Source organism: Artemia sp. Qi Xiang Cuo, chromosome 11 (genome assembly GCF_049724085.1).
Source record: "Artemia sp. Qi Xiang Cuo chromosome 11, ASM4972408v1, whole genome shotgun sequence".
Lineage (NCBI taxonomy): Eukaryota > Metazoa > Arthropoda > Branchiopoda > Anostraca > Artemiidae > Artemia > Artemia sp. Qi Xiang Cuo.
This window is the reverse complement of record NC_142804.1, coordinates 32,471,017-32,486,149: the sequence shown is the minus strand read 5'-3', so window position 1 is coordinate 32,486,149 and position 15,133 is coordinate 32,471,017. Positions and strand designations below refer to the sequence as shown.

At 36.2% G+C, this 15,133-nt stretch overlaps 1 protein-coding gene across 4 annotated transcripts in view; it reads left to right on the top strand.

Annotated features, from left to right (window-relative positions):
* Ca-beta (Calcium channel protein beta subunit) overlaps positions 1 to 15,133 on the top strand; it is a 295,614-nt gene that overhangs the window by 114,765 nt on the left and 165,716 nt on the right. Inside the window, exon 1 of one of the 4 annotated variants that reach the window (XM_089096701.1) lies at positions 14,120 to 14,228. The exons of the other annotated variants lie outside the window; for them this stretch is intronic. Within the exon in view, the coding sequence (XP_088952827.1) occupies positions 14,190 to 14,228 (39 nt within the window). The 5' untranslated portion in view covers positions 14,120 to 14,189. Of the gene's footprint in view, positions 1 to 14,119; positions 14,229 to 15,133 lie in introns of those variants that run through there. 4 annotated transcript variants of the gene reach the window in all.

Sequence of the window (15,133 nt, the reverse complement as noted above, 5' to 3'; positions counted from 1 at the left end):
ACAGAAAAGTTTCGCAAACTCCAACAATGTCTATAGGACTAGATGCAAGCAAAAGCTTCAGTTCATTGAATGCACTTTGTAGCCCCTGGGCATTTACATGTAACGATCTGATCGGAAAATCACAACTTTTTGTTTTATGCGATAGAAACTCGCCTGAAGAATAATCACATTCAGGTAGATTATTTACATAAGGCATATCTTTATCACTTCCGGTAGCTGAATTTAGAATAACTTCTAACTTCAAACGAGAATCAAGAAAACGCTGAAAACGATCCATAAAACAAAAAAAGAAAAGAAAAATTCACTGCTTCTTAGTTTAGAAGACAGGTTCATATGACACATTGCAAATCTGAACTACGGCGGAAATCGTTTTACACGGAATGATTTGCGAACCGCACTTGACATAAACAACACCTCGTAAAGTCCATACATTTTTCAATTCAAACTTATTGCGCCCAAGCTTGTAGATTTCTTGCCTTTCCCTGGTTAGAGCCTCATTTACATAGATTCGGGTACCTTTCAAATTCTTGCGATTGCGCAGGATCTCAACTGCAGATGCCTCAGTAAAAAATGTAAGTTCAATCGGATTTTTTATTTCCGAGGCACCTCCCAAACGCCTTGCACCCTTGACAACGGATTTATCAAGATTGAGTCCCATTTCACTGTTAAGTTGAGCTAATACTTTCTCACCAAGGTGAGGCAAATCACGCGCGGGAGAGTCTATCCCAGATACAATGACCTTAGTCAGAAGAGAAGACTGGTTTATATCATCCAGCTTAGTTTCAAGCTTTTGGAGCTTTGCGCAATTTTGAACAATTCTTGCCCGCAAATCGCCAAGTGATTTCTCAAGCAGTTCAAATTTACCCTTGAATTGCAGATCGATCGCCTCATAGACAGCTTGCGCAACAGTATCAAGAAAATCTGACTTAATCTGTGTCACCGGAGAACTCCCTAATCTACTGCACTGGTCTTCCACTCTCCTACGAATTTCATCCTGTATGCCGTCACGAAGGTTTACAATTTCTGACTGCATCAAGTTAACCGACTCAGATAAATCTCCGGCTAAACCTTCCGAGTCCTCCGTACACAGCCTTATCGCTCTCTGAACATTTTTTCTGCCATCTCTCAGCGCTTCTTCATATTTCTCCGCGAAAGCCCATATATTCTCGGACGTTACTATTTTAATTTCGTCAGTTCCGTAACAGCAAACTTCATAATTACTTCCATCACCTTTGACAGGTATCACCCGCTTATTTTTGCAAGGCCACAGCTTTTAATATATAATTTGACCAAACACCCGGTTTCCCACTTGCATAGCTTCGGCAAATAACGAAATGAAAAAAAGCAAAATCTCTCAATACGTCCGCACACCTTCTGTGTATGAATGCCTAGCAGCGACTGATGACAGTGGGCGGGATCAAAAAAAGGTAGAGCTGAAAACAGCCAATGGAAAATTTACCAAGTTTCCAAGATAAAATATCCAAAAAAGTATGATATAATTCTCTTGTGTTAACTAGTCAGTGACTGAATCTATACTTACACAGGACATTCTCATCTAGAGTTTTGGGATAAGAATTCTCGGAATTTTTCAGTAAGAATTCCAACAGTTAGAGCGGGCCTCCCGTTATCTCAAGCAAATGTTTCGCTATACAAGAACAAAGCACATTGAATGAAGTATTTTATATGGATTCTAATAAAGAATTGGTAGAGATCGTTTTGTACTCTAATGGTATCGAGCTGATTATTGATTATTGATAACCGATTATGAGTTCATTATTGTAATGTAATGGCCCAGTGCACATCGGTTTTCCTTTACCGAGCTTTCACATGAGTTTGGGCCACAACATTCCCATCCAGGGCCAAACTCCTTCACCAGGGTCTGAGACCCCACTAGGAAACTGAGTCCCCCTGGAGCCCTCTCACCCTCAAGGCCACCTTCCCCAACTGTTTTTTCTTGAAAATTGGTTCATTTCGGTTCACTTGGTGCGGTGCGCCACGCTAAGTGCACCTAAATGAACCTAACTTGAATGAAGTTATTTGAATAAAAAGATTCAGTTATATGTGGGCTTCAGGCACCCTAGATGCAGGATATCAGGATGCATAGAAAATCAGACAAGTTCATAAAATCAAGACCATACTGCCTTAGAAATCTAGACGAAACCATAGATATCAAGGCCAAAACATAGAAATCAAGACCAAACTGTAGAAATCATGGCCAACCCCTATAAAACCATGACCAGTACATGAAAATCCCGAAACCTTCATTAAAAATCATGACCAAACTCTAGAAATTAGTGGCATCCTCTTGAAATCCGGACAAATTCATAAAAATCAAGACCATATTGTAGAAATCAGGGGCAACCCTAGAAATACAGACCAAATCATAGAGATCCAGAACAAACCATAGAAATCAAGGCCGAACTGTAGAAATCATGGATAACCTCTAAAGAATATCATGATCAGTATATAGAAATTCAGACGAATTCATAAAAATCAAGACCAAATTGTAAAAATAGGGACATCCTCTTGAAAACCAGAAAATTCACAAATTCAAGTCCAAACTATTGAAATCAGGGACAACTTTAAAATTTCAGACCAAACCATAGGAATCAAGACCAAAACTTAGAAATCAAAACCAAACTGATGGGCAACCTCTAAAAAATCGTAACCAATACAAAGAAATCCGATTGAATTCGTTGAAATCGTAAGCAATGCATAGAAATCCACATAAAGTCATAAAAATAAGGGTCAATACATAAGAGTCCAGACCATAACAGAGACATCAAGACAAAACAATACAAAAAATAACCGGTCCAGAAACAGCCCGATGAAAACCCGTAGAAATCATAATCACTGCCTAGAAGTTCAGGGGAATTGATAAAAATCATTACCGGTGCATATAAATCCGGACTAATTCATAATAAAAAGAATCAATAGAATTCATAAGCAATGTATAGAAATCCACACAAATTCATAAAAATTAGGATCAACCCTAAAAATCCAGACCAAACCTACAACATCATGACAAAACTTTAGAAATGATGAACAGTCCATAGAAATCCTGAAAATCCCATAAAAATCCTAAGGAATGCATAGAAATTCATGAGAATTCATAGAAATCATAACCAATGCATAGAAATCCAGACGAATTCATTAGAATCAGGGCCAACCCTAGAAATCTAGACCAAACCATAGAAATCAAGACCAAACTGTATAAATCATGGCCAACATCTAAAAATCATGACCAATTAATAGAAATCCCAACAAATTCATAAGAAATAAGACCAAACTGTGTAGATTACGGCCATCCTCTTACAATCTAGACAAATTCATAAAAAAATCAATACCAAACTGTAGAAATCACAGGCAAGTCTAGAAATTCACGTCAAACCATAGAAATCGACTAAAACTCTATACTAAAACTGTAAACTGAAAATCTAAACCCTAACTAAAACTCTAAATTCAAGCTAAACTAAAAATTTAAAATAAAACTCTAAAATATAACTCGAAACTAAAACTCTAAAATAAAACTAAACTAAAACAACTCTAAACTAAAACTCTTAACTAAAACTCTAAAATAAAACTAGACTAAAAATCTAAACTAAAACTAAGCTTAAACAACTCTAAACTAAAACTCTGAAATAAAACTCTAAACTAAAATTAGACTATCTAAACTAAAACTCTAAACTGAAAATAAACTATAAATTCAAACAAAAACTAAACTAAAATTAGACTAAAACTTTAAACTTAAACTCGAAACTAAAACTCTAAACTAAAACTCTACACTCAAACTCTTAAAATGAAATGTTAAAATATAACTAAACTAAATTAAAAAAAAACTCTAAACTAAAACTCTAAACTAAAAAATCTAAACTAAAACGCTAAACTAACCTAAAACTCGAAACTAAAAATCTAAATTAAAACTCTAAACTGAAACTCTAAACTAAAATTAAAAAATCCCGATGAATTCATTAAAAATCACGACCAAACTCTGGGAATTAGGGACATACTCTTGAAATTTGGACAAACGCATACAAATCAAGATCAAACTTTACAAATCAGGGACAACCCTAGAAATCCAGACCACTGGTGAATTTATGGCCAACATCTAAAAAATCATGACCAGAACATAGAGATCCCGACAAATTCACAAAACTCAAGACCAAACGGCAAAAATTTGGGGTACCCTCTTGAATCCGAAAAAATTCATATAAATCACGATCCAACTGTAGAAATCAAGGGAAGCCATAGATATTAACACCAAAACCTAGAAATCAAGGCTAAATCATAAAAATCCAAACCAAACTGTAGAAATCATGGGAATCCTCCAAAACATCATATAGAAATACATAGAAATCCGGAAGAATTCCTTGAAATCTCAAGCATTGTATAAAAATCCACATAAATTGATAGAGATCACCGGCAAATCCATAAAACTCCTGACCATACCAGAGACACCATGATGAAACTGCAGAAAACACAACTGGTACACAGAAATTCAGAAAAAAATCCCGTAGAAATCATAATCAATGCATAAAAGTTCAGGGGAATTCATAGAAATCATAATGAATGCTTAGAAATCCAGACTATTTCATAAGAAAACAAGAATCCATAGAAATCACAAGCAAATCATAGAAATCCACACGAATTCATATAAAACAGGATCAACCCTAAAATTCCAGACTAAACCAAAAACATCATGACAAACTTTAGAAACCCTGACCGGTCCATAGAAATCCTGAAAGTTCCCATAGAAATCATAAGCAATGTATAGAAATTCAGGAGGATTCATAGAAATCATACCTAATGCATAGAAATCCAGACGAATTCATTAAAAAATCAGGGCTAACCCAAGTGATACAGACCAAATCATAGAAATAGAGACCAAACCATAGAAATCATGGCTGAATTGTAGAAATCATGGACAATCTCTGGAACATCAAGACCAAACCATAGAAATCATAACCAAACCATAGAAATCAAGATCAAAACTTAGAAATCATGGCCAACCTCTAAAAATCATGACCAATACATAAACTCCCGATGAATTCATAAAAATCAAGACCAAATTGTATAGATTAAGGCCACCCTCTTAAAATCCAGACAAATTTATCAAAATCAATACCATACCGGAGAAATCAGGGGCAATCCTAGAAATCCAGCCAAACCATAAAAATCAACTAAAACTCTGTAATATAACTTTAAACTAAAACTCTGAACTAAAAATCTAAACTAAAACTCTAAACTAAAACTAAACAAAACTCTAAAACTAAAACTAAGCAATAACCCTAAACTAAAGCTCTAAACTAAAATTATAATAAACTAGGTAGTGTTGATGATAAACCATAGAGTACCAGTAGGGCGGCTGTATAAGAAAGAATTGAAACAACTATGCTTACCAAAGATTACATGCCATTTTTAAGATATGAAAAAAAGTTAAAACAATCAGTAAACAAACAGTTGCGGGAGGGGGCTTGAAGGTGGGGGATCATGGGGGAATCAGGTCCCTGGTAGGGGATACAGGCCCTGCTTTGAGGCTCGGGCCCTGGTGTACTCGGAGCCCTGGTGGGGGACTCAGGGCCCTGGATGGGAATGTGGGGGCCCAAACTCATGCGCAAGCCCGGTAATGAAAAGCCGATGTGCACTGGGCCATTACATTACGATAGTGATACCTGCCCTGTTGTACTCATAAAAAATTATCGATAATCAATAATAAGCTCGATACCATTAGAGGACTAAAAGATCTCTACCAATTGTTTAGTAGAATACATATAAAAACTTCATTCAATGTCTTCTATTCTTTTATAACGAAACATTTGCCTGAGATAACGGGAGGCCCGCTCTAATTGATGGCATTCTTACAGAACATTCCGAGAAACCCTTATCGCAAAATTCGAGATAAAAATGTCCGCTTGAAACGATTTCCTATGGCGGCCTTTAAAGTAACAACATTTTTATCGTTGAGAAGAGTTTTTTCTAAGGAAATGATAGATCTCGTTGAGTATGTGTATTGTTAACAGAGAGGATATGAGGGATTGGTAACTCCATTATGGGACAGGACAAGGCACAGCCAGAATGGTGGGACAGGGCACCCGCCGGAATGGTGGAAAAAGGCACCGCCGGAATGGTGGGAGTACTGTCTGCTTGGAATGAAAAGATAGGGCACCACCGGAGTATTGCCCTATTGGCCCCGCCAAATAGATTTAACCATACTACTGACATTACCAATTGCATAGGTAGATTTCTTTTTTTCCCGTCCACTTCGTATAAAAGGAGTGATTATAGACGGGATAGGGACACATTCAATTGAAAAGTGAAACTTATAGTGCCTTTTTTGAAAGCTGGAAGTTGTTGGAGGGCAATATGCCCCCTATATCTACCTTTTTTGCTCCCGGGCACCCATCTTCCCCATGGTGTCTGGTAAATTTTTCCAAATAGCCATTTGTCGAAAATATCCGAGAGGTCCAACAAATACACCTATGGGAATGACACGACTCATATAGCTCCAGGAGCAATGGTCCTACAATAAGCCCACTGTCCATCGTTCAGCAACAGGTTTATAATAGAAAAAAGGGTTGGGATTTTTTATCCTGGCTGTCTGATCCGCTTGAAACTTTCAGGGACCAAATTCATGGGTCAAAGGAACTTCAAATACTGTTTAAAGGGGGAGGGGATGAGGAAGCAGGTAAATAAACCAAGGAACAAGTTTTTCCGATGGTCTTCGAACTAGGAAGCTGAAAAGGTAGCATTTTGATAAATTCAAATTGTTTGGTTACGTTAGGATTTTGAGTGGACATCATTTTGGCTCAAAGTTGCTCTTATGGGCCGCAAAATGGTAGAAAACATCCCTTAACTCTCGTATGACGGCTTTTGTTTCTTGAAAAAGGGCACCAGAGCATTTTGTTTCTGTTTGGATGAGGCGTTCTAGGACTATTGGTTTGATACCCTGCTGTTCTAGGACTATTGGTTTGATACGATCACAGCTGAAAAAAAAAGACAAAAAAGGTTTTCCTGATGTAAGTAAAGAGGAAAGATGAAACTGAAAACGAACAGAAGTTACTGATTTGCGGTTTATGCAGCATACTTTTGAACAAACTGTTTCACAATAAACTGGCTTGTGATATTTCCATGTATTTGTAGAGTCTGAAAAACTAGAACTATACTGAAAACCAAGCTTTCTTGAGTTTGTAGAGAGTTTAAATCACGTGTACTACTACTACACTGCTACTGCAATTACTACTGCAATTGCTGCTACTGCTACTATTACGACTACTACTAATGCTACCAAAGCTGCGGGTATTAAGGGAGAACTTTCAGTGAGTGTTAAGGGGGATGTTGGAGGAAAGTGCTAATTATTTTCTGGTTTTTAGAAAACACAGAAAGCATTAACCCTACTCCTCTTTGTGGTAGTTTCTACTCCTTTTGAGTTCGAATTGGCTATTTATTGTAATTTCTGGTCGTTTTCGTGTTCGTTTTTTTAAATTTCATGTTGCTCTTAATTTTCTTTGAATAACTTTCTCTGTGGACAAAGTTTGTTCAAATTATTATCAGTATAAAACAAAATGAAGTCAACATAGTAATCAAGCTAACTGGGTAGATCTAATGAAACTAACTGATTGTTAAGTACGTTGTTATTCCTGGAAGTCTCACCAATTTTGGGTATTTCAATTTAATAATTATAAAAGAGAAAATGTGTAAAATGTATCTTCTTTCCAATAAAGTGCAAATGTTCACTTTGGTCTTTAGAAAGTTTAGGGGGCAGTAGCTCTTACCTGTTTGTGGCAATATCTGTTCGTTTTAATTTGAACTTGATTATTCATTTGAATTTGTGTTCGTTTTAGACTTTATTTATTCCTTTATAGCAGTATCAGTTATCTTTATATTTGATGGGATTATTTATTTTAATTTCTGATCATTATGAGTTCCATTTAATCATTGATAATAACTTCTGTTCATTTTAAGTTTGAACTATTATACGAATTTATTTCTGCTTATCTTTGGTTTTAATATGGCTCTTTACATTTCTTTGACGATTTTTTTTAAAATGCTTTTCTAAACTAAGTTTTGTTCGTTTTTAGTTGTCATTGTTTTATTGTTGGCTAATATTATGAATATTTATGAAGTTCTTTTTCAGTTTGCTACTTAATGCTCTAGATATAACTTAAGTTATATCTCAGACAACAGGTTTTATAGCTACAAAAACATGTGACGGGTGATACAATGTATTGGACTAAGACAGAATGCATTGGGCTTGTATAATTTGGGCTATATATTTGCACATTAGGGGGCTGTGGGGGTTAGGTTAGGGGTGCTGTCCAAATATTATATTACCCCCCCCCCCTAATGTGCAAATATATAGCCCAAATTATATTATTATATGAACTAAAGGTTAGATGTAGGTCATATTTCATTAGGATTAACCTATCTTCACTTCTCGGGTTTGTTCCGTATTATTAACAGGTATCATCCCTGTTTTTAATCAACAATAACCAGGGACATCCAGAGGGCGGGGTGGAGGGGGGCACACCACCCCCTCTAACTTTTTTGGCATTCAGTAAAATTTTCACCGAAGGCGAAAATTGCGGCAGAAATTTTGCTAATTTCCTGATTTCTGCGGAAAATTCGGAAATCAGGTAGCGATTCGGTTTAATCTACGAATATCGCCCGCTCCCAATGAAAAGAGGCTCGGAACGCTCCTGACAGTAACAGTAATTGTTTGTGATAGATTTGTAATTATGGTTTAACTAAGAGAAATGTGGACAATGGAAAGAGGCAGTATTATTGATATGAATTGGAAATCTGCGTAGCTTTTGGTCTTCTACAGGGCTGAAACTATCCTGCCCCCATCCTGCAGATACCCTTGAATATACATGTATCTTAATTCACCATTACGTCGAAACAATCATTTTATGTTGTATTTTGTTGCAATTGTGTTTCAAGGTAATCTATTATAATGATTTTCGTTTTTTTGTCTTAGAAAAAAAAAGAACTTCACAAATAAACACAGCCAGATTTAGTTCCTTAATCTATTGTTCTAATTGATGTTCCCTTGGTCCTGGAATTTCAAGTGACGTGTATTCATATCCTGAAAGTTCAAAACAGGTCAGCATAAAAATTCAAGCATGTCGCGCAAAGAATCAATAAAACTAAATTTTTATTCAAGATCTATCGTCCTCACTAGGGTCCCCTTGGTCCAGTCGAATAAACCTGGAGTCTTACGCCGATTTAGGAAAAACGTCATTGAACCCACCGTAAGATTTCATAAGTCGAAGCAATCAACTTTTTTTCCAATCTTTTTTTCTCCTGTATTTCTAAGACCCAGTATACATGCAAAGGAAGTTTTTAGCTGACTGGGGACAAAAAATAACTTGGGCCTATTTTCGCGTCACGAACCATTGAAACAATTTTATGAAACAACTTTTGTCTTCGTTGCTTTTAGGCAATGTTTTAATTTTCTCTGAGATCCCCTGGTCATTACGCACATTTCTGTTTAATCTTAGCTACTCTAAAAAAAAAAAAAAAAAAAAAAAAAATCCGGGAATAGCTTCAGGTGTCAGAAATAGTTACAACAAATCTTCAAAAATTTTCTGTTTTCGTTCAGGCCTACCTAGCCCTGTCTTCATCTCCTATAATTTATTAAATAATTAAGAAACAAGTTTTTTTTAACTGAAAGTAAGGAACGACATTAAAACTTAAAACGAACAGAAATTACTCCGTATATGAAAGGGGCTGTCCGCTCCTCAACGCCTCGCTCTTTATGCTGAAGTTTTTTATTGTTTTAAAAAATAAAGTTGTGAAACAGAGCTTAACTTTAGCGTAAAGAGCGAGGCGATAAGGAGGGGAAAGTCCCTTTCATAGACGGATTCTGTTCGTTTTAAGTTTTAATGTCGCTTTTTTTTTTCAGTTAAAAAAACTTGTTTTTTATTTAATTTCTGAATATGTTTGAATCAATGAAACTCTGATCTTGGGTCATAATATAGTAGGAATTGAAATGAAATTTGAAAGTTAATTTAACTTTTTTTTGAAAAAATGGCTTTCCAAAAATTTTTCTATAATGTAAACTACGAATTAACTTACGTTACGAACTTCTATATTCGTATATTTTTATTATGTATATGAGGGAGTTCGCTCTTTAAGCTAAAGTTTAAATTTTGTTCCAATTATTTAAGAATGACCCCTTAATCACAAAGGCCGTTAATTAGCATAAATAGCACTGATGAAAGTACAAAAAAAAATTTAGCGTAAGGAGCGAGGTAATGACTAGGGGGCGAACCCAATCAGATGCGTAATAAATTCTGTTCGTTTTAAGTTTTGATGTTGCTCCTTACTTTCAGTTGAACAAATTGTTTTTTTATTTAATTTCTGATTGTTTTTTTGAATAATGATGGGAAATCCGGCACCCATTTCATAGCAATGTACCTTTCCCAATGAAAACTACCCTCATGGAAAGACCCTCCCACGTAGCCCCCCCCCCCTAAAAAAACTACCAGAAAAAAATCTCCCTGAAAACTTCTGTATACTTCCCAATAACCAGTACTATAATAATAATAATAATAATAATAATAATGTATTATTAAAGCTTTTTTACAGCCATATACAAAACAAAAAGAAAAGAAAAAGGATAAATAATATGAAGACATACTAAAATCACTATCCTTTTAATCAACATTCATACCTTTCAATGCAAAATTTACCACACTTACTACTGTTTGTGGTGAATCTGAACTTAAAATCCTCCGAAGTAGCCAATCATTACCCTCTTTCAAAATTTCTCTCCTTATATGAGAAAGCCGCCGGCATCGCAGGAGGAAATGACCCAGCCCAAAACCAATCTCACCACATTTTAGACAAGTACGCTGCGTGTCCGGACCTTCTCTATTTTTCCAAACTTCTTTTCCTTGTATTGGTAGACAATTGGCTCGAAGCTGAATCCACGTTTTCATATACTTACTAGGTAATCCCAGCTTCAAATATGTCTCCTGTCCATAAATCCGCTTTATATCTCTATACAAAGTAAGACTAGTCGACATATCTAAAGCTGTCCACCAAAGTTGAATTTCCTGGTCGTGCAATCTTGTTTGGAATTCCTTTATGAAGTTTTCTTGGTCCAGTGGTCCCTGTCCTCCATTCCACGCGTTTGAAAAGCCTGTTTCCTGTAATATTTTTCTGATCTGTGCTGTCCAAGTGGTTTTACTTTTTTGGGTGAGAAGATCTTTATAAGCAGCAAAAATAAGTCTTTCCTTGGGTAAATTCAGGATTTTGAGCCAAAACTTGATCATCTGTATCTTTCTTCGTATTTTTAAACTGTAGATGCCTAGGTCACCTTTAAATACTAGAGAGTGAGTTGTTTTATGTAGCCCATATGCATGCCTGTAGTATTGTAGTTGTAGAGTTTCTAATCCTTGTGCAGTCTGGTAGCCCCAAATTTCTGCCCCTTAATGCAGTATGGGTAAAACTTTTGTGATAAATATATGCTTATGAAGGCTGAGATCGCTTGTATGTATATGTAAACATTGGGCAAAGTTCATAAGTTGCAGCCATTCCCCCGGGGACTGTGGGAGATCAAGCCGTCCTCAGAGACATAGTTATTGTATTTTTCAACCATGCTGAACAAAATGGCTATCTCAAAGTTTTAATCAGGTAACTTTGGGAAAAAATGAGCGTGGAAGGGGGCCTAGTTGCCCTCCAATTTTTTTGGTCACTTAAAAAGGCCATTAGAACTTTTTATTTATATTTGAATGAGCCCTCCCGCTATATTCTAGGACCACTGGGTCGATACGATCACCCCTTGAAAAAAAAACAAACAAAAAAACAAACACGCATACGTGATCTTCCTTCTGGCAAAAAATACAAAATACCACATTTTTGCAGAAAGGAGCCTGAAACCTAAACAGTAGGGTTCTCTGATGCGTTGAATCTGATGGTGTGATTTTTATTAAGATTCTATGACTTTTAGGGGATGTTTCTCCCTTGTTTTGAAAATAAGGCAAATTTTCTCAGGAGCGTGACTTTTAATGGGTAAGATTAAACCTGATGAAACTTATATATTTGAAATCAGCATAAAAATATGGTTCCTTTGATGTATCTATTGGTTTAAAAATCTGTTTTTAAAATTTTGGTTACTACTGAGCCGGGTCGCTCCTTACTTACAGTTCGTTACCACGAACTGTTTGATACAAATATCAAAGACTAACAAAATTTGGGTCCATTTTACGGTGCAAAAACACATTGCAGCCAAAATTAGTTTGAAATTAGTTTTCTGCGTGTAAAAATTATTTACACACAGATCGTCATCTGAAGCTATAAATGGAGAGACGAAATATAGGGACCTGTTTTTGAGCATCTCATGTCTTTTAGTCTGGAATCACCAATACTTTGAAGTCAAGCAAGCGGGCTGAATGAAAAGTATTTGGAGTCTCATGTGATAAAAAAAATTTATGGGCTGACTTTCAGGCGAAAAAGATTCCCCCCTTTTTTTCTGTTCGTAAGTGTTTCCATGACCCAATGACCTCCGGTCATAAGTTTCAAGCTTTAAAGAAAAAATATAGGTTCTTTTTCGGATAGAACAACAGAAGACCAAAATATGTTACATCCTAATCCCTTTCTTTTAAGGGGAATTTTTTGAGTCCCTTTACCGTTCAAAAATTATCCCTAAAGTTTTAACTCAGTCCCCCCAATCGTTCGTGAATTATCAAAAATACACTATTTTTATAGCCTGGGCAAATATACTGTCTTTTGATTTACCTCACTACTTCGGGCTAATAGTACAAAACTCTTAGGTGGGTCAGAAGTATGTATTCTTTAGTCCTTCCTCCCTTTAAAATCTCCTCCCTTCAATCACGAAACATGAAGTTCTCTTGCCTCCTGTCTCCTCCTAACACTCTAAAATTTTCAGCTTAATTTTCATCTAACGTTGCTAAGATATTAAGGATTTTGTGAATACATATTGAGATTTCATTTTGATAGCCTGGATACCTATTTTATTTTGATCTACCTCTGCAACCCCCTCGAAGTCAAAATTTGAGGCTTATTTGGCCTTCAAAACCCCTTGAAAATTTAAACTCACCCCTGAGCGCCGGAGATAGTTTCTACTCCAAGAGGGGCCCACAGAGCAAAATTAAAAAAAAGTACCTAGAGACCAAATTTGTATACCCTACCCCTATGATTCTTCCCCCACTTGATAAAATGTTTGTTTCTTTTGGTTCAGAGAACGATCCCTGAAAATTTCAACCCAATCAAACACCCAAAATAAAAAAGCCCCCCCCCCCCATTACACTATCAGACACATGTTTAAGCAGTTACTAATTTGCATTACTTATGGTCTTTGTCACAAGGTCTGTAGGGGCTATGTCATCCCCAGAGGCACATTTATCGGATCTTTTGAATAAATATTCAACAGAATGGCTATCATAAAATTTTTATCAGAAGTCTTTGTAGGTTATCGAAGGGGGGTGGTGGCTTTATAGAAAAACTCAATAGAGGGGGGTCGAGTAGAATATAAGAGGGCTATAAAGCTTCTAATTTTCAGTGGATTGAGCCCCATGCGAAATTCCTATAGCCAGCCTTTTTATATGAGGGGACCTCGCGGAAAAAAAAGATAATTAAGTAATAAATTGGAGGCTTATGGCTCTTTACTATAGCCAACGATTGAGTGTTCCCCCTGAAAAAAAATATACGGGAGACACATTGCTCTTAACTAAGCATAAACCATCTCGTAACAAAGGATATAATAAATCTTATTCTTGTAATTCTGTAATATCGTTATATTTGCCGCATTGGCCACAACGAAGACGGTACAGATAAAACAAGGTACAATCGTTGCCGTCGGCTGGCATTCCCTGAAAATGACAAACAACACTGTATAACTTCCGGAACTGATTATTCAAATGGAGCCCTACTCTAATCAGGCTTGATTTTCATTAGTAGACAACTTTTCAATAATTTTGATATATTTTTTCTCAACTCCACAGCCGTAAAACATTCAACTAAATAACAAATTCCATCTAGAATGCATACAGGAATGAAAAACATACGCTGAATTCTCGTAGGCAGGACTTTTCCCTAAGTTCATATCTGGGAACTAAATCGATCGAGTACTTGGAGCTTTCAGGATTTTGCATGCGGTTCAGTAATGAACGGATCCTCCTTGGACACCCAGGGAAACATAAATATAATTATGTGCCTGAAATATGATGGGATATCAAGGATATAATAAACTATTTGCTCAGGTTTGCTTAAGTATTTTTTTGAAACGTTTTTTCGTTTCATGCAGAAACATTTTTGTGCATGGCTGGGCGATAAACTATCTGATGGGAGGTAGGGATGTGATGGGAGGTATTTTTCAAGGGGAGGTAGGAGAGTCTCAATCTGATTGTAGTATTGACACTGAGTTTGTAACATTGACACTAAGTTTCATTTTTTTTCTATTGTGTGACAACCACGATTGAAAAAAAAGATTAGAACCAAAGAAAAAACAGGTAGAAACAATGGCATAGTCAACTAGTTGCCCTTTATTACATACAAAGTGTTGTTAACTAACATATTTAAACTATTTTGAATTATGTTTTAAACTTTAGTGACCGGGAAAAGTCGTTGAAAAACATAACCAATCCAGCCATAATGTTAGTTTGCTTGACCTAATAGAAACATTTGTTGCACCCTGTGGTAGTCACTACACAATCCAGTAGTTTTCAACTTCTTCTAACTTCTTTATCAAGTGTCTTTTTTTTCTAATATTTCTGTCTAAAAAATTCGTGCTCAAGACACATGATAAAACAGTATAGATCGTATTGTTCTACGTTCCATGTTTGCTTGGAAACCTAGTATTTAATTTATCCCTCCCAGCCAAAAGCGGGACTGCCCCTCCTTGGGATGTGTTGCATTTGAGCACAGTGGCATATCCAGGGGGCGAGGGGGCGCGCACATTCTATCGTAGTCTAAAGTAGTGTAATTTACTTAATTAACTCAAGTTTGCATTAATTAAACTTGCTCCTAACGCAAGTTTATCGGATCAACCTATTTCGCCCCCCCCCAAATTTTTCTTTTATCGGATCAACCTATTTTGCGCCCCCTAAAGAAAAATCCTGGATCCGTCCCTGTTTGAGTAATTAGCATAACTGAAAATAAGTATGCT